At 42.3% G+C, this 23,537-nt stretch overlaps 1 protein-coding gene across 1 annotated transcript in view; it reads left to right on the top strand.

The window, feature by feature from the left end:
* Positions 1-23,537, top strand: part of col22a1 (collagen, type XXII, alpha 1) — a 285,376-nt gene that overhangs the window by 157,207 nt on the left and 104,632 nt on the right. The window contains exons 15-21 of the mRNA XM_080193549.1: positions 878-931; positions 6,001-6,036; positions 8,943-8,996; positions 13,507-13,560; positions 16,961-16,996; positions 19,426-19,452; positions 21,986-22,039. Of these exons, the coding sequence (XP_080049675.1) occupies positions 878-931; positions 6,001-6,036; positions 8,943-8,996; positions 13,507-13,560; positions 16,961-16,996; positions 19,426-19,452; positions 21,986-22,039 (315 nt within the window). The remainder of the gene's footprint in view (positions 1-877; positions 932-6,000; positions 6,037-8,942; positions 8,997-13,506; positions 13,561-16,960; positions 16,997-19,425; positions 19,453-21,985; positions 22,040-23,537) is intronic.

Raw genomic sequence — 23,537 nt, 5'->3', positions numbered from 1 at the left:
AATTTAAGGCAAAGATAGATAAATTTTTGAACAGTGAGGGAATTAAGGGTTATGGTGAGCAGGTGGGTAAGTGGAGCTGAGTCCACAAAAAGATCAGCCATGATTTTACTGAATAGCAAAGCAGCCTCAAGGGGCCAAATGACCTACTCCTGCTCCTAGTTCTTAATGTTCTTATGTTCTTGTTCAAAAGTCTGATGGCAGCAAGGAAGAAGCTGTTCTTGAGTCAGTTGGTACGTGACCTCAGACTTTTGGATTGAATTAAAGCATTATTAGAAAGTTTAAAAGAGTTAGAATGAGGTTTTAGAAGCATAGAATGAGAGTAAAAGATAGGATTAGAAGGTATGCTGGGTACAGCTTGCAAGAAGATGCCACCTTGGGAAAAAAAAGAAACAATAGCTTCATAATTGCAGATATTTTCTACAAATTCAAATTCCACCATATGCATGGCAGGATTCAAACCCAGGTCCCAAGAACATTAGCTGAGTTTCTAGATATATAGTCAAGCAACAATGCCACGAGGCTATCTTCCTGCTGCAATTTTGATGCAACCCTTTGTAAAATCTGCAAGCCTGTGATCTCAATAATCACACTTTGATCTTGCCCACTGTGAGTCTTCACAGTTCTCTGTGTTCACTGAAAGGATGCTGGATGCAAAGACCTTCGGAGTATTAAGAAGTTCTTTGATGTGAACTTGCGATGCCAAGGCATACAAAGTATGAGCCAGTTGCTGGAAATTTGTCATTGACTGGTGTAGACATGATGGGCTGAAGGGCCTTTTTCTATGCTGTATCACTCTCATTCACTTCTCCAGAAAGGTAAAGGACCACTTTTTAAAAATGAGGTTTTTAATTTGTTAACTGCTTATGTTTTCAAACAGGGAGACCAAGGCTATCCGGGAGAACAAGGTTTTCGCGGCGTTGCTGGACCACCTGTAAGTTGATCCTTTGGATTTATCTGTAGTTGCCTGCAGTTATGACTGTAAATCTAGGCTGTGTTTCTATGTTTGATTCAGTGGGGAGTTTTATCATCTTTTTTTGTTTCTATCTCCAATTTTCTTTACTGCCTTATCCATCTGAACAACTTAGTCCTTTCCTGGAGTATATTTTCGTGGGTTGGCAAGTTATTCATCAGTAAATGTGTGGGGGCATTCCTCCCAGTCCACTGTGCTGCTCGAGTAGTGCAGCAGGCCAGGAGACATGAGCAGAGGCCATTTTGTAGGCTTCCCCCTGGACATCAGGGCTTCCAAGCATCTCCAGAACTATGTTTTTTTTGTACAATCAGCTGATTAAGAACATAAGAACATAAGAAATAGGAGCAAGAGTAGGCCATCTAGCCCTTCGAGCCTGCCCCGCCATTCAATAAGATCATGGCTGATCTGTTGTGTCTCAGTTCCACATTCCCGCCCTCTCCCCATAACCCTTAATCCCCTTGCCTATCAAAAACCTATCAACCCGCATCTTAAATATATTTAACGAGGCAGCCTCCACCACTTCTCTCTGGAATTCTGAATCTCTGGAATTCTCTGCCAGTTGAAGTGGTGGAGGCTACTTCGCTAAAAATTTTTAAGACGCGGGTTGATGGGTTTTTGATAAGAGAGGGGATTAAGGGTTATGGGGAGAGGGTGGGAATGTGGAACTGAGCCACGACAGATCAGCCATGATCTTATTGAATGGCGGGGCAGGCTTGAAGGGCTAGATGGCCTACTCCTGCTCCTATTTCTTATGTACTTCAACGGGCAGAGAATTCCAGAGATTCACCACCCTTTGAGTGAAGAAGTTCCTCCTCAACTCCGTTCTAAACCACCCCCCCTTTATCTTGAGGCTGTGCCCTCAAGTCCTACTGTCCTTTCTGAGCAGGAAGAGCCTCTCCACCTCTATCCTATCCATCCCATTCATCATCTTGTATGTCTCAATGAGATCTCCCCTCATTCTTCTAAACTCTAACGAGTACAAGCCTATCATCCAGATTATCATATGGAAATTTTGATGTGATTAATGGGCCCAGAATTGAATTCTCTGGGCCTGCTAGCATCTCCCCCCTCCCCTTTCCATGAGTGGTTCCCTTCAGCAGGGTTTACTCCTGCTCCCCAATAATGTGGAACAGGCAACCCAACCCGCTGGAGGGAAGAAAGGTCATTGAGGCCGCTTGGGAGGTGGGGGATAAGGGGGAGAGTGCTCCTTGGGCAGAGCCAAAGAGGCAAACCGGGCATTGGGCAGTGCCAAGGGGGCGACCAGAGGGGACACGGCCAGCCGGAGTGTAGCCATTTGGGGTGGGGGGGCCTATTGGATGGGTGACTGCTGCGGGGGAGAGCCCGCTGCCACTCTGTCAAAGAATCAGTGGGGGAAGGAGCGAGTGAGGGCAATTGGGGCTGGCCATCCAGGTTGAGGGGTAGGGAGCTGCAGGTGGTCGAGGCCACCAGCAATCAGTCTTGCCAACAACTGGGAGACTGGCAGAGTATCGGAGATTCATTCTGAAAATCATATTAAAAAAAAGTGGGATTTACTCCCAGATTCCCGCACACTGGGGACTTGGAATTTTTTTGGGAGAAACCTGGCCATGACCTCTGTGTTCACTCTTCCACTCACAGGACCAAGAAACCTGTACAAGTATTCTCATCTCAGACAGAAGAATGTTGAGGCTAGCTGTAGCACATACTGTTGGCAGTTTATCAAACTTGATATTGACACAAAAGTTAGGATCTTCAAACTCTGTGTGACCTAGCTTTTAGTCTGGGAGTTGAACCCAATTTCTCAGCATCTCATAAGTTAGTCTAGCTACATGGAGGGCAGCAGAATTTATCAATGTTTAATGGGTTCTTTTCTTGGAAAAAAAAGTGTTAATCAAAAATGTCAAGAATCCTCTTTTTGTGAAATTGCCTGTCCCTTGTCATACTATCATTATAGACACTTTGGGACTCATTTGTGAGAATTTTACTGCCGCGCCCGCCCCAGAATTAGGGTGGGCGTGGCTTGCAGAATGGAATTCTCTGTTGGCCTCAGGCAGGATTTTACAATCCCCACCTGAGTGAGGTCGTGAAACCCCACCCATATTTTTTCCCTCTGCCATTAGTCGGAGTTAGGATCAGGGAACATACTATAGATGCACACAGCCCAAATTGAATGAGAATTCACCCGTACTTCTATGTTCAAGACATTATTGTGGTTTTGAGATGCCTGCACACAGGTTTGAACATGTGTCCAAAAGCAGAAAGGATGCTGCCATTTCAGCCATGTTAATTGTTGTTAGATTTGGAACCTTCAGGCTACTGTACAAGAATAGCAAAATACTTACATGTTTGAAAGCATGAGAAAGTGACTATAGTCTTTCCCTAGACCTACCCCAAGGGGTTACTTTTACCACTTGCTGCAGAATTTAGACCTCCGCCATGAGAAAATTGAGGCAAATGGTGCTGCATCTGTATGGAAAGAATTGCTCAACAAATGCCTTTAATTTAATGTCTCCCTAATTGTTACTCAGCTCTGCTAACTTGCATGATTCCATTCCTCATCTATAAAGTTAATGTAAGGCTTATATTAGCACCGCAATGAAATTACTGTGAAATTCCCCTCGTTTCCACACTTTGGCATCTGTTCAGGTCAGTGCATCTAACCAGCATGTCTTTCAGACTGTGGGAGGAAACCAGAGCACCTGGAGGAAACCCACGCAGACAACGTGCAATCTCCACACAGACAGTGACCCAAGCCAGGAATTGAACCCAGGTCCCTGGCACTGTGAGGCAGCAGTGCTCGCCACTGTGCCACCCCTATCCTATGAATCCCCAGAAGTGGCTCCCCTTCCTTCCCTTAATTGAGTAACAATTAAGTAGACATTGAAGAAAAGACATTTGCTGAATGATTCTTCCCATCCAGATGCAGTGCCATTTCCCTCCCTTTCCATACATAGCCTGTGTTCCCTATAGGTCTATTATCATCCTCTTTTTCCTCAGACACCACCCATAGAAATGGGGTGAGTTTCTATGTATTCTGACCACCCATGCTCTCTCTCTCCAATTAATACATTTCTCAGTCTCTCAACTCCTTGTCCACCATCAAGTCTTGAATGAGTCATAATCTCCAGTTCAACATCATTAAGCCTATTATTGTCTTTGGTCCACATTGGAAACTCATAGACTCCTCCATAATGATTTCATCTCTCTCTCTCTCTCTCTATCTCTCTCTCTCTTTACACTGTCAGCCTGATCCAAACTTTAACATCCTGTTTGATCTTGAGCTGAATTTTAAACCCTGCATCGTATCAATCACCAGAATTGTTTGGACTCCTAATAGCGACCTCAACTTTCTGCAGTTGTAACCCTTGTACATGATTTTTTTTTCATTTCCCTTTCCCAACTCAGGGCTGCAGAGTGGCACAGTGACTAGCACTGGTACTTTGCAGTGCCAGAGACTCAGATTCAATTTCCAACTTGGGTCACTGTCTGTGTAGAGTTGGCACTTTCTCCCTGCATCTGCATGGGCTTCCTCCAGGTGCTCCAGATTCCCACAGTCCGAAAGATGTGCCGGTTAGGTGCATTGGCCATGCTAAATTTTCCCTCAGTGTACTCAAAAAGGTGCCGGAGTGTGGTGACTAGGGGATTTTCACAGTAACTTCATTGCAGTGTTAATGTCAGCCTCCTTGTGACTAATAAATAATTTTATAAAATTTTAATAATTCTCCCAATACTTCTAATATTGAGATACAATCATTTCCACTTAAACACACGCTTTTCCAGAAATCTAGTCATTATATTACTTTTCCAGAAATTTCAGCCATTACACTGTCCTTTCTGACTTTCCCTGGATTTTCCCATACATCAAAGCACTTAATTTAAAACCTTTATTCTTGCCCATAAATCCCTCAATGACTTTGATTTATTTTACCCTTCTTCAGTCCTTCAGACCTACAATTCCAACTGAAACCTTTGTTCCTTTGGCCTACTTTTCATTCCTACTCCTTTTGCAACACCATTGGTGACAGGATTTAACCTGCTCACACTATCCTCTGTAACTGTTTCCTTAAGATTTCTGCCCGTCAACTTTTCTCTCCACCTTTAAGACTTTTGCAAAATCCATCTCTTTTAATGAAGCTTTCAATCACCCTCCGTAATCTCTCCTTTTTCTCTGATTTGGCCTCATCTTGCCATGATTATCTTTGGAGCACTTTGGAAAGTTGCATTGCATTAAAAGCCAGATAAATGCAAGTTGCTGTTTTAAACTTGTCTTTTACCTCACTAAAAGCAAAAGCAAATAATTGCACATGCTGGAAATCTGAACTGTAAAAAAAAGACAGAAAATGCTGGAAGTACTCAGCAGGTCAGGCAGAATTTGTGAAGAGAGACGGAGTTAACGGCCAGAATTTTCCGGTCTTCGCACCCCACAACCGCTGCCAGTGAGGACGGAAAATCTGGGGCTTGTCAAACTTCCATTCATTGCAATGGGATTGGAGAATTCCAGCCCAGATCGGAGAATTCTGATCAACATTTCAGGTCGACGATCCTTCATCAGAACTTTATTTCCCATGACTTTCTGATTCATGATGTTACTCAGGTTACTAAAGATTTTGATTTTTATTGCCATCAGTAAAGCAAACATCCAAATCAATCCTTCCTCAGCTCTGTCACCTTGAGATAGATGATGGGCTTCAGAAATTCTTTGCATACCTATTTGTAAAATATATTAATAAAGAAACTATTCGAACTACCTTAAACTTATTCTCTCAGGTTATGTATTTAAACAAATTTGGTAGATTACTGATCAAACTGCTTTGTAACAACTGTTTCTCTTTTTAAACTGACATAACATATTGTAGATTATATAGACAAGAAATATTAATCAACATGCGCTTAGGAAATATTTCTATCCTTTGTAACACTACGTTAGAGTAAATGGATCGTAAATTAATTGATATCATATAATTTATGTTCTATAGCAAGCCTCACATTCATTATTGGAAGTGGGCATATTTATCTGTTTTTATTGCATCTTGTTGTATTTTTGTTTCTAGGGTGAATGGGGTCAGAAAGGATCTCGTGGAGAGAAGGTAAGAAAAGTATTTAGCACTTACAGTGTGTTGAACTTGCTCCTAGGTTAGCACCTAGAACCTCAGAGAGAGGTTCTATCATGTCAGTGGTGTCTATGCTGGTTCAAGAGCAAACTATTCTTGTTGCATTACATTCTTTATATATTTCTAAACCTTCAGCGAGACATACATCAACGTGCACACACACACACAAAATTATTTTTAAAAATAATTTAAAACTAAATTGTGCAGATGACTTGTGATAGCCGAATTTGATGCCTACATTTAAAGAGAAAGAAAGAACCAGTCAAGGGAACTTTAGGGCTTCATTTGAGTGATAGTAAATATTATGAAATTCTTGCTCAAAGATGTCATAGAAAAACATCAAGAGGCTGCAATTTTCCAGCCCTTCCTGTCAGTGGGATCTTCCAGTTCTGCTGATGGCAATCGCCTCTGGCACATTCCCTGGTGATGGAAGGTTTGGGGCATGCAAGACCACTAGTCATTAGCAAGAATAGAAGGTCCCAGTGAGGTTTTTGGTTGGGGGGTTTGGGGAGGGGGTGAGGAGGGGTGGGGGGATAGGAGGAGGTGTGTTTGCAGGGGGGAGGTGGGAGGAGAGGCGAGCTGGTTGCTTAGGTCGCTGGAAAATCCTAACCAGGAGCTGAAAACCAGCCAGCACAGATTTCCAAAGGCTAAATTGTGTTCAAGCAACCTTATTAAAATCTTTGAAAAAATGACAGAAATGATGGATAAGGGTAATAAAGTAGATGCAATATATTTGGATTTTCAAAAGACCTTTGATAAGTTATTGCATGGTAGATTGGTGACTAACAAGGGAAAATATGGATTCAGGGGGAAAATAGCAGAATGACTACAAAAGAAAAGTTGGAAGTGTCATGACACCAAGTTAAAGTCCAACAGATTTATTTGTAGCACAAGTTTTCAGAATGTCACTCCTTCTTCAGGTGAGTGAGGAGTTGCATTAGCAAATAGGGCAAATATAGACACAAAGTCAATTTACAAGATAATAGTTGGAATGCAAGTCTCTACAGCACAATTCGCCATGGCAAGCTATGGACCAGGTGTGGGCAGATAGGATTAGTATATATTGGTGTTAGATGGTTAGCAAAGACATGGTGGGCCGAAGACCGTGTTTCTGTTCTGCTGGAGGTCTCTAAGAGGTGGGTGGGGCTCTCTAGCAACGTAGAAACAGGCCCTTCGGCCCACCATGTCTTTGCTAAACATCTAATGCCAGTCTGTACTCATCCCATCGGCCCACTCCTGGTCCATAGCTTGACATGGCAAGCAGTCCTGTAAAGACTCGCATTCCAATCAAATTGCAAATTAGTAACATTCTGCCCTTGGACTACTGTGAAGAGTTCTTGTCCCTGTGTTTTGAAACTGATTTAAAAATACCAGAGAAGGTCAAGAAAAGATATTTGCTGGAATGAAACCAGAATTGCTAGTTTATACCTAGCAAAAAAGATTGTATAGGCTGGGATCTTTTATCGATAAGAAAGAAAATTGAGGAGTGACATGATGGAGATCTTCAAGATGATGAAATGATTGGATAGCATACACATAGATACAATAGCCAGAATTCTTCGAAAAGCTAGCCATACACTCCAAAGTTGGGTTGAATCTCACAAACTCGGCGGACTGAATGCAATGGTGCAGTTGGTGGTTTCACTCTCTTGCGTAAAAGTCAGGGACAAGCCTGCTTCGAACAGTTGGCTCACCCTGCCCGCCAATAACTGTCCATCTAATTGGTTAGAGCTGTAGGCCAGAATTTTAAAGGCAAGCCTGCCCTGGCTCTGAGAGCGGGCAAGGCTTGGAGAACAGCAGTCTCTGTTGTTCTCGGTGGGATTGTACAAAACCCAGGTGGACGTGCCGGTAAAATTCCACCGTCATGTCTACCCTCCACCAAGAGGAAATCCCACCTCACCGGATAAACAGGCATGGGCTTGTCCCGCCGTGGGTAAAATATTAGCAGCGGTGGGAAGAAGCCCTTAAATGGCTATTAATTGGGGTCCAGGTCTCTCCGTCCACTGCTAAAATTCCGTAGCACCAGCTAAGTGCCATGAATGAAATTGATGACATGTCATCAAACTTTCCAGCACCCCTCTCCACCCTGCCATCCTGATTGCTGTAACTTCTGGCCTGGGGTAAACATGTCTGTGTCAATATGCGCGATCTTCTTGGAGATCCTCTCCACTTGGAGATGCCATGCCGGCATCTCCACAGCAGTTCTGGCCTGTGACAACCTAGTACAGTAACCGGCAGGCAACTCTTCTTTATGGACAGGATTTTTCGGATAACAGGATTTCTTGCCCCACCAGCTGAGGCATCATAGGGAGTGCATTTCATCGATAACAGCAGTCTGCAGCCACCCAGCAGGTCAGAGGAGCATTAGCTGGTTAGTTGGGACTATTCTTGAGTTGAAGTTCCACCTTATAAAGCTGCTGACCTCTGTAAATCCAGCAGTGACAGTGACAAGGATAGTGAATAGCCTCCAGAGTAATAACAAGGAAGCATACGGTTGAAGCTCCAAGGAGGGAAGGTGATCTGACATAACTGGCTCAAACAGAGGGTGCTGAATGTTTGAAATAGACTGACCAAGGAGATGACCAATGTGGATTAGAGTGTGTTAGACAGGCATTTGACAAAGAAAGAACTTGAGGCAAAAATAGATTTAGATAGACATTTTTGCTTTTGAATGCTCAGACTTTCTTCTTTTGGAAATGTGTTTTTTTTAACAGCTATCTGATGAATCTCAAGACACAGTACAATGCATGGTCTGGAGATGAAGATCAGCAATTGTATTGATCAGAGAATTGACATTGCATTCCAAAATCAGATGGGAAATTTTCTCAAGGTTTACTGCATATGCATGAAAATTAATACCGTCTTATTTTTCCTGTTCCAAGGGGGATCGTGGCCTGGATGGATTTCCTGGAAAAGCAGGTCTTCCTGGAGAAGTGGTAAGTGAAAACTTTCAGATCAAACAATTCAACTTGACTTATCTATTCATACGTGGCACAAAAATGTGCTGGGTGAGGTGTTAAGTTTTGTACTGACATGATGATGGTGTAGTGGTATTGTCACTAGACAAGCGACCCAGGGCAATATTCTGGAGACCTGGGTTCAAATCCCACCACAGCAGATGGAGAAATTTGAAAAGATTACAAAATTACGAATTAAAAAGCCTAATAATGACCACTGTTGATTGTTGTAAAAGTCTTTTGGGACTAAAATCTGCTGTCCTTAGCTGGTTTGGCCTACATGTGACTCCAGATCCACAGCAGTGTGATTGACTCTTAACTGCCCTCTGAAATGGCTTAGCAAAAAAACATGATCAGAGAATTAAAGAAAGAAATATATATTGCAGAGTTTCAAATTCATCATTGAGATCCCTGTAATTTCCATCAGGAAATAACGAGTGTATCCTGTAGAATTCCACAACCATCATTAGAAGCCCACGATCAGAGATGAACAGTAAAAATTTTTTCATGCATCCTGATCAATTCTGAGTAAATTTAGGTTCAGAATTCAGGAAAATGCTTGACTCAATATCATCTCCATGGTCTATCAACCTTGATGCTATTTTACTCTCAGCTCCTTCTCCTACATAAAAGTTAATGCATTTTTTCCTACACAGTAAATTCCACATTACTGGCCGAATCCTCACTGAGTGGGACTGTGTCTCACTGATAGGTCCCTTAACATTATATGGCCTGTAATCCCATTAAGCGAGGATTATAAGAGGATATGACATCACCCAACATGCCTATATATTTCCTAACTCACATACCACTTTACAAAGAATGACCAGATCCTCTGCTGGATGCCTGTAAAGTATAATCACACGGGATATTTGGGTAATGGATATTCCACACCTGCTGTTGTTTTTCAAGCATCACTTCTGCTAAAGTTACTCCATCCAATGCTTTGGCTTAATGTGGGCCTGCAGTCTATACTGGCTTCAGCAGCTGTGTTACCTTTGATCTCTGTGTCACTCCTTTTGGCAACATGCTGCATTGGAAAGTCGACGTGACCTTTATCATTTCATCCTGCCAAACACTGTCTGCATAAGATGCAGACCCTGACTTGAATCACAAGCAGAAGGAAGTACATATTTCAGAGCGAGCCCTCCAGAGTGTTGTTGGCTGTTGCTAATCATAAGAGGAAATGGAGATCAGAGGACTAATCTTCTACACAAGGAGATTATTTACTTTTTAGATATACGCCTTGGCTAGTAAGTGCATGTGGCGAGACCTGTGTGCCTTACAACCTGTAGCTTGAATTTTTATATTTTTTGGTTCATTCTGTGTTGTAGTCAACCCTGAAAAGACTGTAATTTATTGTTTCTTGCTTACTGTCACTATAACTGTTAACAAGGCCATTTCAGTTAAGGGTCCATCATGTGTGTGTGAGACTGGAGTCAAATACAAGCGATTTAAGGACAGCAGTTTTCTTCCTCTAAAGTACATGAGTGAAACAACTGGGGATTTTAATTGCAGTTTGACAGCTTCAAGGTCACTTTGACTGATACAAGCTTTTGTTTTAACGTTCAATTTCTGTTTACATTGAATTAAACTTTTCAAACTGCCACAATGAGATTTGACTTCATATTGGACTGGATTATCAGTTCAGGATATCAGAATATTAGTTCAGCAACAAAAACAATGCTTACGATATCCCACTTGTGCTGTAAGTGTGATTAACATGACACAAGTTAGCAATGAATCTTTTATCAAAAGATACCCACCACATGGTCATAATGGCACAGTGGTTAGCACTGCTGCCTCATAGCTCCATGGTTCTTTTCGTGACTTGGGTCACTGTCCATGTGGAATTTGCACATTCTCCCTGTGTCTGCGTGGGTTTCCTCTGAGTGCTCAGGTTTCCTCCCACAGTCTGAAGATGTGTTGGTTAGGTGCATTGACCATGCTAAATTCTCCCTCCATGTACCCAAACAGATGTCAGAGTGTGGCGACCAGAAGATTTTTACAGTAACTTCTTTGCAGTGTTAATATAAGCCTACTTGTGACAATAATAAATACACTTAAAAACTGAAACTTGATGTAAACCAGGCCTACCTACCATGTTAAATAATGCTTTGTCTGATTAAGGATAACATTGGTTTTGTGCTAAGTCTTCTCTTGATCCTATACATATTTTAGTGTCACAAGTAGACTTTGGTGTGGCTTCTAAAGCTATGGTTAAAATATGTATTGATTGATTATAGCACAGTGCAGCAAATGAAACCTCATGAAGCTATCAAGAAACAAAAGCATCAGGCAATTTATTAAAGTAGGGAAAATTAATACTATCTCAGTTTGAAATTTCTTTTTGAGAATGAAATACCCTTTAAAAGGCAATTGGTAAATACTTGAAGGGAAAAAAGTTGTAGTAAGAGGACAAGCTAACTGGATTGCTCTTCGAAAGAGCCAGCACACAACTGATGGGCTGAAGAGATTCCTTTTTGTGCAATATGAGTTATCACACACCAACCAAAGAATTGGGTTGAGTGGACCTAATTGCGGTTGCATTTTAAGATGGGTTAAATATAAAATAGTGCAGTGTGTTCACAGCCACTTCATGACAGCAGTACTTAACTGTCAGCTTGCTCTGGGTATATTGGCTGAAACAAAAAGGAGAAACAAATTCCTAAAGGACTTAGCGGATAAATGCGTCGCTCAGTTGGCCATGCAGTCAAATTGGTCCCAGATTCAATCCTTGCCCTATTCTAGCTGCATTTAGACAGACCAGTCACAATTAACCTCAACATCCCTGGGAGGGGAAAAACCTTTTCTACCCCTGATCACAACCCTCTCCCTCTTCCACTCTGAAAAGTTTGTTTATGTGGATGTCAGCAAGTGTAACACTAAACTTGGCTGTCAAGTCCCTGTAATGAAATAGCGTGCTGAAATTCAATCTGTCATGAAAAAGGTTCATTTGGGGTCGACATACCACAACAGCTGTAATCGCAACCAAACTGTGTCATAGCTGTAGTAATGTAGAACAAGGAAATTGAAGAAAACAAAAAAAAATGTGGCAGGCTGTGTGAGATCCCTTCAGCAACAGTTCATTAAAAGAAGCAGCTTTGGGACCGATTTGCTGTGAGTCGTCCTTGAAGAATCATAGAATCTCTACAGTGCAGAAGGAGGCCATTCTGCCCATCAAGCCTGAATATGCGACAATCTCACTGAGGCCCTATCCCCCGTAAACTGACAAATTTACCCTGCTGGGTCCCCTGACAATAAGGGACAATTTAGCACAGCCAATCAACCTAGCCCACACATTTTTGGACTGTGGGAGGAAACCAGAGCACCTGGAGGAAACCCACACAGACATGGGGAGAACATGCAAACTCTGCACAGAGAGTAAGTGACCTGAGGCTGGGATTGAGCCCGGATCCCTGGTGCTGTGAGGGAATAGTGCTAACCATTGTGCCATCCTGCCGCCCCATTTCACCATGCTTCACTCTACATAAACTTGAATTCATTCAAAACTATGCTGCCCTTATCCTAACTCATACCAAGTCCTATTCACCCATCACTCCTGTGTTTACTGACCTGCATTGTCTCTCTGTCCACCAATGCCTTGGTTCCCATGTTCCAATCTCTCCCTGGTCTTGTCTCATCATACCTCTATGAGCTCCTCCAATTTCTTCAAGAATTTCCCCAATTCTTTTGTATCCCCCGCTTACTTTGGGCAATGACTGAGTGGTTAGCATTGCTGCCTCACAGCACCAGGGACCCGGGTTCAATTCTGGCCTTGAGTGATTTTCTGCATGGAGTTGCACATTCTCCACATATCTGCATGGGTTTCCTCTGGATGCTGCAGTTTCGTCCCACAGTCCAAAGATGTGCAGATTAGGTGGATTTGTCATGGTAAATTGTCTCTTTGTGTTCCAAGATGTGCCGGTTAAGAGGATTAATCTTGGTAAATGTGTGGAGTTATGATGATAGGGCAGAGAAGGGGACCTGGGTGAGATACTTTGTCATAGTGTCAGTGCAGACTCGGATGGGCCAAAAAAGCCTCCTTCTGCACTGTAGGAATTCTGTGATTTTTTTTGCCCCCGCAATTGATTTTTGTGTCTTTAGCTAACTGGAAGCTAAGCCCAGGAGGAAAAAAAAATCTAAAAATGGGGAAATAAAAATACTGGTCCAAACTGGTCTTGTATATTTTTAAATGGGACTACAGTAAAAACTGGGAAATACAAATACTGGTTCAAACTGTTTTTTTTCCCATCCAAGTGGGATTCTCCCCCTGAAATTGATCTATCTCAATCTGTTCCTTTAAGATGCTGCTTAACACCTGCCTCAATGACCAAACTTTTGATCACTTGTCCTAATATCTCCTTTGTTTTGGTATTAAATTCTTTCTGGTCATGCTTCTGTAGAGTGTTCTGGAATGTTTTAGAATGCGGTGGAAAGTTCTATAGACACAAATTGTTGCTATAATCTCTTCCATCCTTAATTGCAGGGTGCGACTGGTCGTCCAGGAATCCCTGGAGCTTCTGGGATAAAGGGAGAAAAGGTAAGTGTAAAATAAATCGCAGAAAAAGTTATGTCAACAGATCGAGTTGTATGTAATGGCGTACGACCTTCTAGAAGAATCCAAAGGTCCTTTGTGATATGAAATTGAGAAAGAAGGCAGAAAATAATTTTGTCTCTGGTCCAGACTTTTCAGTAGCTTTTCTTATTCTTTCCTGGGAAGTAGATGTCACTGCATTTATTGCCCATCCCTAACTACCACTGAGACAGCACGGTGGCACAGTGGTTAGCACTGCTGCCTCACAGCGCCAGGGACCCGGGTTTGATTCCCGGCTTGGGTCACTGCCTGTGCGGAGTTTGCATATTTTCCCCATGTCTGCGCGGGTTTCCTCCAAGTGCTCCAATTCCCTCCCACAGTCCAAAGACATGCAGGTTGGGTGGATTGGCCATGCTAAATTGATCCTAAGGACAAGATTTTCCAGCCATACTTGCCCCAAGGCTGGAAAATCCTGCCTGAAGTCAACAGACCATTGCAAGGTCCGTCCCTACCCGCTATGATTTAGCCCTTAGTGTCTGGGTGATCAGCAGGGTAAATATATGGGGTTACAGAGATGGAGCTTGGGTGGGATTGTCAGTGCAGGCTTCTGTACAGTAGGGATTCTATGATTTCTCAGGTGTTGGTGAGCCACTGCCTGAAGCTGCTGCAGTCCACATGGTGTAGGTACACCCACAGTGCAGTTCGGGAGTTTGAGGATTCTCACCCAGTGACAGTGAAGACATTGCAAGTTTTTTTTATTCATTCGTGGGACATGGGTATCGCTGGCTGGCTAGCTAGCATTTGTTGCCCATCTCTAGTTGGCTTTGTTGAGAGGGCAGTTGAGAGTCAATCATATTGCTGTGGCTCTGGAGTCACGTGTCAGCCTTGTAAGGATGGCAGATTTCCTTCTCTAAAGGACATTAATGAACCAAATAGGTTTCCCTGACAATTGACAATGGTCTCATGGTCATCAGTAGATCCTTAATCACAGATACTTTTTATTGAATTCAAATTCCACCATCTGTTGTGGTGGCATTCGAATCCAGGTGCCCAGGACAGTAGCTGAGTTTCTGGATTAATATTTTATCAATAATAGTGCTAAGCCATCATCTCCCCTACATCAGAATGGTATGTGGCTTGGAGGGAACTTGTAGTGTCCCATGCATCATCTTCTGAAACTGACAGTAGAATTTGGATACCAGACATGTGCAGTTAAGTGTGGAAACTCGGAATTGGTACACTTCTCAATGGGGTGGGCTGTTGAAGCTCACCCAGACTATAATCAACAAAAAAGTTGCTGAATTGATGAGAATCTGCCCTTTTAAGCTATTATTGTCACTGTGGCAGAGATCGCTATATTTTCATGGATAGTTTTATTCGAGATTAGCAGTCAGAATCATCACTTGACCATTGACCTCAAAAATGCAGGTCATTATATTGTGGGGCCAATTTTCAAAGCACATCCAATAAACAGAGAGAAGCACATCACCTGTATACGAATGCCATTGGCACACTGCCCACAATACGCCTCAGCAAGCAGTCTATACAGTTCATAATTGAACTTCCTACTCGTACAATATACTTGGAAAAGCCATTCTTGCATATTAGTTATCATTACGATTGCCATGATAAACAATTTGACAGCTACATTTCAGATTTTGCAGTCGAAATACAAAAGATTATTGGTTTTCTTACATTCAATTTATGGTTTCCAAAAGTGCTATTTTTCCCTTAAGCAACCTTTGTTTCTATCTCATGCTGTCTACTGGTTACCTTCCTAAAGCACCACCAATCAGAGCTGGCACGGGGTGAGGGGAGTTAGCCAGTTTATTGGGATGATTCTGTGTCTTTCCCTCCTGTAGTAACATTTCAATAATGTTATAATCAGCATTTAAGCTTCTTGAGTGTCCATTCTGTGAAAGTAGGTATACCAGTGCAGCATAAAATCATAGTCCTTATAGAATCATAGAATCCCTACAGTACAGAAGAAGGCCATTCAGCCCATCGAGTCTGTACCGACCACGTTTCCATAACCCTCGTTTACCCTGTTAATCCTCCGTCACTAATGGTCAATTTAGCATGGCCAATCAACCTAACCCACACATCTTTGGGCTGTAGGAGGAAACCAGAGCACCTGGAAGAAACCCATGTAGACACCTTAGGCAGGATTTTCCAGCCTTGGGGCGAGTGCGACTGGAAAATCCTGCCCTATGGAAGGTACAATCTCCACACAGACAAAGACTCAACCTTTAAATTGAACCCGGGACCCTGGTGCCCTGAGGTAGCCGTGCTAACCACTGCACCACCATGCTGCCCTCCCCTCATACCACACGCAAAAGCAGAAGATATTTGCACAGGCATTGCGATAGGCATGACAACTTGAAGTTTGTACTTTCTGATTTGAGAAACAAAAAACAACTAATAGAATGATGGTGCTTCTCAATTGATTAGTGGGCAAATGCAATGTAACTGTTGGTCTGATAAAAAACCTTGAAGTAACCTGGAATCGAATTATACAAGGTCTGGAGTTCCTATCCAACTTTCTTCATGACCTAAAAGGCTCTGACGGGAGAGATCTGACTGAAATAGAAATGCTGATCATTGACGCTCCCAATATATAAATCTTTAGGGCCATTATTCAATGCCGTTCTTGGTTGTACAGGTCCCTGGTTTAATCCAAGATCTGTACTAAATTAGTTGATTTGGGACAAGGGAAGATTCAGCAAGCCTCAATTAATTGAGGTTTACAAAGTGCAAGGATCAGCAAGAATCAAAAATCTGCTCCTGAGTCCCACCTACAAATGCTACAAGATATGATGAGGGCAAAATTTGGGCAGGAATTCTCCCACCTGGCCCGCAGCCGCGATTCTCTGGTCTCACTCCTGTGAATGGAGATTTGGCTGAGCGCCAAAATCTCTGCTCTCATTGACAGCGTAAGAAGTCTCACAACATCAGGTTAAAGTCCAACAAGTTCATTTGATAGTAAACACACTAGCTTTCAGGGTTTGCCCCTTCGTCAGGTGAGTGGACCTCATTGACAGCTGCAGCGGGAGATGAAAATCAAAGAATTCTGACCCTGGTCCCAGACCTGCTCTCCTCCCAGAGTTAATCAGCCTTCTGAAATTCATTTACTAGCCTCATGCATAAAAAAAATGGATATTGGGGAAATTCATGATAGAAGAATGTCTCCTGTCGGTCTCATTGGAGAGAAGTGAATAGATTTAGGAGGAAAAAGAATGGTAGTCATTTGTTTAAAAATTGGAGGTTTTTCTCGCTGGGTGAATCTATAGTTTCTTTCTACAATATTGTTTCACGCCCACGCTTGGCAGTTCACAAGGAAGGGATTTTGGGCTCACACATATCAATTTTCAGAGCTATTATGTCTTGCCTTTTTGGTGTTTCACAGGGAGAAGCTGGACCTCCAGGTTACCCAGGGAATGTGGTAAGTGTTTAACTGGGGAGAAAAAACATATTGCGATGGAGTGACCTGTTAAAGAAATCAAGGAGGGGGCAGACCTTTCAATCTCTGTCGGCAACAGAAACATCCGGCTTTCAGGCATTCCCGACTTCCCACTCTTTCCATCCGGCTGCTTGAATGAGGTCAGAGACTGTTTGGATTGTCTGGTTTGGCCATACTCAGAACGCAGATAGGAAGAGGAGAGGTTCACAACAGGCATTGTGTTCAGATATTATGTTCCATGTGGAAAGTTAATGGATTTTATGCACTTTGCACAAAGCTTCACCTTCCACTGGTGACTATCAGGAATTCAACTGTCAGCGAAGAACTTTGAATATGCTTGAATTTATAAAAGTTCTCTTCTTATGCTATTTTTCAGTGGATACACTTTGTATGAAAACTTAATAACTGGAACATGGTCTGTGGAAGTGAAATGTTAATTAAAGGCTGACCTTTAAATATCCCCAAAACATTTTAACCACCAAACTTAAAGAAAGATTTCACATTTAGTCGCTTGGCAGTATCGAACTTCAATATTGCTAAAAAAAGGGACATGCTATTAAAACATTTTGTCCAGCACTCATCAGAAAAGATGCAAGGATGCTAAATTTTAAAGTGAGCAACAATTAACACTGCATCAGAAAAGGGATGCTGATGGATTAACGAATTGGCTCTGATTGTCCAAGGTAGTACAGTAGAGAATGTACCAGGGAAATATTGTCCCCATACTTTGGTTTAATTCAGAAAAGGTGCAAAAATTGGACTTTGAGTCATAGAGTTATAGAGGTTTACAGCATGGAAATAGGCCATTTGGCCCAATTTGTCCATGCCACCCTTTTTTTTAAAACTCCTAAGTAATCCCAATTGCCCACATTTGGCCCATATCCCTCTATACCCGTTGTACCCATGTAACTATCTAAATGCTTTTTAAAAGATAAGATTGTACCTGCCTCTATTACTACCTCTGGCAGCTTGTTCCAGACAGTCACCACCCTCTGTGTGAAAAAATTGCCCCTCTGGACACTTCAGTATCTCTCCCCTCTCACCTTAAACCTATGCCCTCTAGTTTTAGAATCCCCTTCCTTTGGGAAAAGGAAGACCTTGTCTATGCCCATCATTATTTTATAGACTTCTATAGATCACCCCTCAGCCTCCTACACTCCAGAGAAAAAAGTCCCAGTCTATTCAGCCTCTCCTTATAACTCAGTCCACCAAGTCCTGGTAGCATCCTAGTAAACCTTTTCTGTACTTTTTCTAATTTAATAGTATTCTTTCTATAATAGGGTGACCAGAATTGCACACAGTATTCCAAGTGTGGCCTTACCAATGTCTTGTACAACTTTAACAAGATGTCCCATCTCCCTGTATTCAATGTTCTGGCTTGCTTCTTTTACCTGGTGTGTTTGACTATCTGTATCTTCTGGCAAATGTAAGTGAGTCAGATTGTGAACCCGTTAATGTGATTCTTGTTCAGCAAGTATTCATATGTCCTCGGCAAACAAAAGGAAAATGGCCAGGAACTGCACTTTTTATACACACTAAACAAAAGCACGGGAGACAACAGTTCCCTGGTGCATTCTCCTAGGCAAATCCTCAACCAATCAGAGTCTACTTGCCAACCAATTGGCAGCTTTTTCTCTTGCAGTATAACTCATTGCTCCCTTTGAAATGTGGCATTCTTGCATCTGTCCTCATGAACGCAATATGAAAAATAATTTTTTATCTTAGCAATTTCGGCATTTCCTATCTTTGCATCTATATGACTGTCAGTGATTTGCCTTGCTGATATTTCAGAATAAAATGGTCATTTGTATCGCACAATTTGGAACTTTTCTCCATCAGCATTTTCAACATTTAACATCAAATATCAGCAATTCTTTAGAAATGTCTTTTGTTCATTGATATCAAACAAATACAATTATTTTTGTTTTACCTCTTTAAAGTTTTCTTTCAAATAAATCCCGGATACTATTTATTCTCTACAGGGTAGTGCCATTAGTGCTGCATATTAATGACTGATTATGTGCATCAGTGTGATATTGGCACAAGGGAGCAGCAGAATCAGGCACAAAAGCTAAGTACCGGGATGGCATCTATATCGTCCATTCACATAGGACTGGACAACCTGAAGGAAATGCTGCCTCATCCATATGCTCATTACAGTCGCTCACTTAATGAAAACGGAGAAATTTTACCCCCGCACGCTTCAACATCTTCAGAGTTTATAACTACCCATCCGGAGAGCCAAAATTGTGTAATTGTTATGATATTTTTAATAGATAAAGGAAAAAATGCACATCGAGGTTTGATTCCATCTGATAAAGTTGGGCTGGGCAATTTTGGATGTATATGTGCCTCTCCTGACAGCCTTTTGTTTTGTTGCTGATGACTAATCACTGAATCATTTCTTTCAGGTAGATGGTGGTTTAAAAGGAGAACCAGTAAGTATAAGTCTCATGCATTATTATAACAAAGCTGCTGAAAAGAAATATATCTTAGATTATTTATTGGAACATTATTCAAGATGGTCATGCTTAACTGGAAAATAGCTCTCATGAAACAAGAGAATACAAGCAACTCTAGACAATCTAGCAGAAGATTAAGATCAGAAGAAAGTTTGAAATGAGAAAGTTATTAATTCCATCGGCTCACTTCCAGTCACACAAACCTCTTTTTCTAATCCTCAAAATAAATCTAACCACTCCATTAATATTGCTACGATTGCAAGGTTCCTTCTTAAAAAAATAGATTTGCTGAAAATTAACTATTTTTTCAAGTTTCTCTCTCCGTTTTGTCAAACCATTTCTGACAGGCCATGCGAATATATTGGCCAAGGTTCTCCCATCCCACTCCTTCCATGCTAGAAGTATGCCATCCACCATATTGAATGGGGTTATATGGGAGGATCTATAACACAAGCTAGCAGTATTAAAAAATTCTAGTGAAATTTAAATTTAAGGGTCCTCTGCTTGTTGTCGAACCGCTTTGCAGGATTGATCTGATCTAGTGCCTGGCTCACCTGGATGAGCTGACCAGAAGATCATTGCATTGACGATCGGTTAATACCCTGCAGGAGCCCATTATTAAGAGGGCTAACCCACTTGCAAGTTAGTGACTGCTTTGCACTCTTAGCCTGCTAGTTAATTTTGTGGCCTTGATTTGGCTATCTTCTATAACTAAATTCTGGGTTTTCCTGGCAACATTTTACTGGTGCTGCATTATTTTGATCCACTTTGAACCAGTTCTACACGGAATGATATTGAATTTACAGCACAGAAACAAACTGTTCAATTCAACAAGTCCATGCTGGTGTTAAATATTCCACATAAGCAACCTCCCACCTTACTTCATCTCACCCGGTCACCCTATTCTTCTGCTTCCTTCTCCCTCGTGTGTTTTCCTGGTTTCCTGTAAATTGGATCCATGGGATTTAGTCTGTTGCTCTGCCGTGAGGGCAAGATGAAGAGGAGGTGTAAGGAGAAATGACAGAGCCAAAGGAGCTCTGTAAAGAAAGAATAGGAAGATACTACACCATAGGCAATACTCGCAGTAGTTGATCAGGGAATAGAACATAGAACATAGAACACTACAGCACAAACAGGCCCTTCGGCCCATGAGTTGCGCCGATCACATCAACACCTACCAATCTATAGACCTATCTATAACTCCCAATCCCATTAAACCCCATATACTCATCCAGAAGTCTTTTAAAAGACCCCAGCGAGTTCGCCTCCACCACCACTGACAGCAGCCGATTCCATTCACTCACCACCCTCTGAGTGAAAAACTTACCCCTAACATCACTTCTGTACTTTCCTCCCCGCACCTTAAATCTGTGTCCTCTCGTAGCGACCATTTCAACCCGGGGAAATAGCCTCTGAGAATCCACCCTATCTATTCCTCTCAACATTTTATAAACTTCTATCAGGTCGTCTCTCAACCTTCGTCTCTCCAGGGAAAAGAGTCCCAGCTCCCTCAACCTAACTTCATAAGGCATGCCTCCCAGTCCAGGCAACATCCTTGTAAATCTCCTCTGGACCCTTTCAATAGCTTCTACGTCCTTCCTATAGTGAGGCGACCAGAACTGCGCACAGTACTCCAAATGAGGCCTGACAAGGGTCTTATAAAGTGCTTCCTATTCCTCAGCTTCAGTGAGAAATAAGTTGTGAAAATAACCTTGGAGGCCATTGCTGAGTTAAGTCACCTGTCATGGTCACAACCAGACCCTCAAATCAGTACTATGACCACTTCTCTAAGGTGGGAAATGATTATAATATGATGTCTCATTTGACCATTCATTTCTAAGATGTCGAATAAACAAATGAGGTGCTTCCCACAACAGATCTTAGTGGGCAGGTCACTCTGATGTGGTTCATGATCTGGGACTCATGTAGTGAGCATATTACATTGAGAGCATCACATCATCGTGTTGAGTTGTTCCTTTCTTCCAATGATGAAGTAGGTGCCACATTATCAATGCCCAGCATGGATCCAGTTCAGCACTGTCCACTGCCTTGAAAGGAGGGTAAATTCTGGGAGCTTTTGCTGTTGGTGATGACACGTGGGTTCATTTTGCTGCATGCATTCCTGTCAGGCTTGGATATTGCAGATGTGCAATGAAAGTGTGAAGTTTGGGGCATGAGGTGTGTAAATATTAGGGGAAAGAGGTGAAGAGGTAATAGAGTGAGACGAAGTAAGGCTGGTGCAGGGTCATATAATACATAAACACAAATAGAGATATGTTGCCTGAAGTGGCTTATTTCAGTGTTGTAAAACTGCGTAAACATCCATGTGATGCAATGATTGTAAAAAAGTGAAGGGAATTTCAGGCAATTTTTAAGATATTTCCCTTACAAAGTGATGAGAAAACATTGAAAATGTCAATCAAAATAAATTAATAATGAACCATTCTAATGAGTAGCATTCACACTGTACCTCCTTTTGATTTCAATATAATGTACTTTTCCTTTACAGGGTCAGCCAGGACCTCGTGGCCTTCCAGGCTTGCCAGGTCCTCCAGGGCCTATGGTAGGTGTTCTTTTGAAGAAAAGTGAACAAACCAGTCAACAGAGTAACATCATCACCATCAAATCACAGAATCCCCAGAGTGCAGAAAGGGGCCATTCAGCCTATTAAGCATTCACCAGCTCTCTGACAGTGTCTTACCCAATCCCTCTCTACCTGCGTTATCCCCATAACCCCACACAATAACCATGGTTAATCCACCTGAACTACACAACTTGGGACACTAAGGGATAATTTGACATGGCCAATCTACCTAACCGACATACCTTTGGACTGTAGAAGGAAACCGGAGCACCCGGACGAAACTCATGCAGGCACAGGGAGAACGTGCAAACTCCACACAGTCACCCAAGGCTAGAATTGAACCAGGTCCCTGGTGTTGTGAGGCAGCAGTGCTAACCACTGTGCCACCAAGCACCAGTGGAGGCTTTGGATTCCTTTTGCTCACAGTGTGTGTGTGTGTGTGTGTGTGTGTGTGTGTGTGTGTGTGTGTGTGTGTGTGTGTGTGTGTGTGTGTGTGTCCTTGCTACATATTGTGTTGCAGTCCAGCAAGGGATAAATGCTGGAATTCTACAGCCCTGCCCACCACAGAATTGGAGGGGGCGAGGACCGGAACATGGAAATGTCCATTGACCTCGGCATGATTTTCTGGTCTTAGGTTAAGCAAGGCCGTAAAATCCCACCCAAAGTTTCAGATCATTACTACAGTTAACACTGACTTTTGAGAAATCACTATTCTGTTGATGTTATACTGGATATGGAAACACCACAACTGTTGAAGGAGGAAAACCGTCTACCCTGAATCCTCAGACTGTGACCCCTGGTTTTGGACTCCCTCACTATCGGGATCACCCACCCTGCATCTATTCTGCCTAGTCATGATGTGGAGATGCTGGCATTGGACTGGGGTTTACTATCAAATAAACTGGTTGGACTTTAATCTGATGTTGTGAGACTCCTTACTGTGTCTATCCTGCCTAGACATGTTAGAATTTTATATGTCTCTATGACATCCCCCCTCATTCACCTGAACTCCAGCAAAAACAATCCTAATCTCATGTCTCCTTATACATTAGCCTGCCTTCCCCAGAATCAGCCTGATAAACCTTTGCTGCACTCCCTCGAGATCAAGAACATCCTTCCTCAGAAAAGAGATCAAAATTGTACACAATACTCTAGGTGTGGCCTCACCAAGGCCCTGTATAGTTGCAACAACACATCCCTGCTCCTGTACTTGAAACCTCTCACAATGAAGACCAACATGCAGGACGCTGCACACTGCCCTCTCCCAATTTACAGCCATTCAGCTAGTAATCTGCCTTCTTGTTTTTGCTTCCAAAATGAATAACCTCACAGTTATCCAAATTATACTGCATATGGCGGACATGAACATGATGTTACTGTCATACTAAAGTTTTAGAAGCATAGAATGAGGGTAAAAGAATTAGAGGATATGCAGGGCACAGCTTGGAGGATATCACCTCACTCTGGTGCCATCTTG

Source organism: Carcharhinus amblyrhynchos, chromosome 8 (genome assembly GCF_965287045.1).
Source record: "Carcharhinus amblyrhynchos chromosome 8, sCarAmb.v2.hapA, whole genome shotgun sequence".
Lineage (NCBI taxonomy): Eukaryota > Metazoa > Chordata > Chondrichthyes > Carcharhiniformes > Carcharhinidae > Carcharhinus > Carcharhinus amblyrhynchos.
This window is presented reverse-complemented; position numbering and strand designations above follow the sequence as displayed.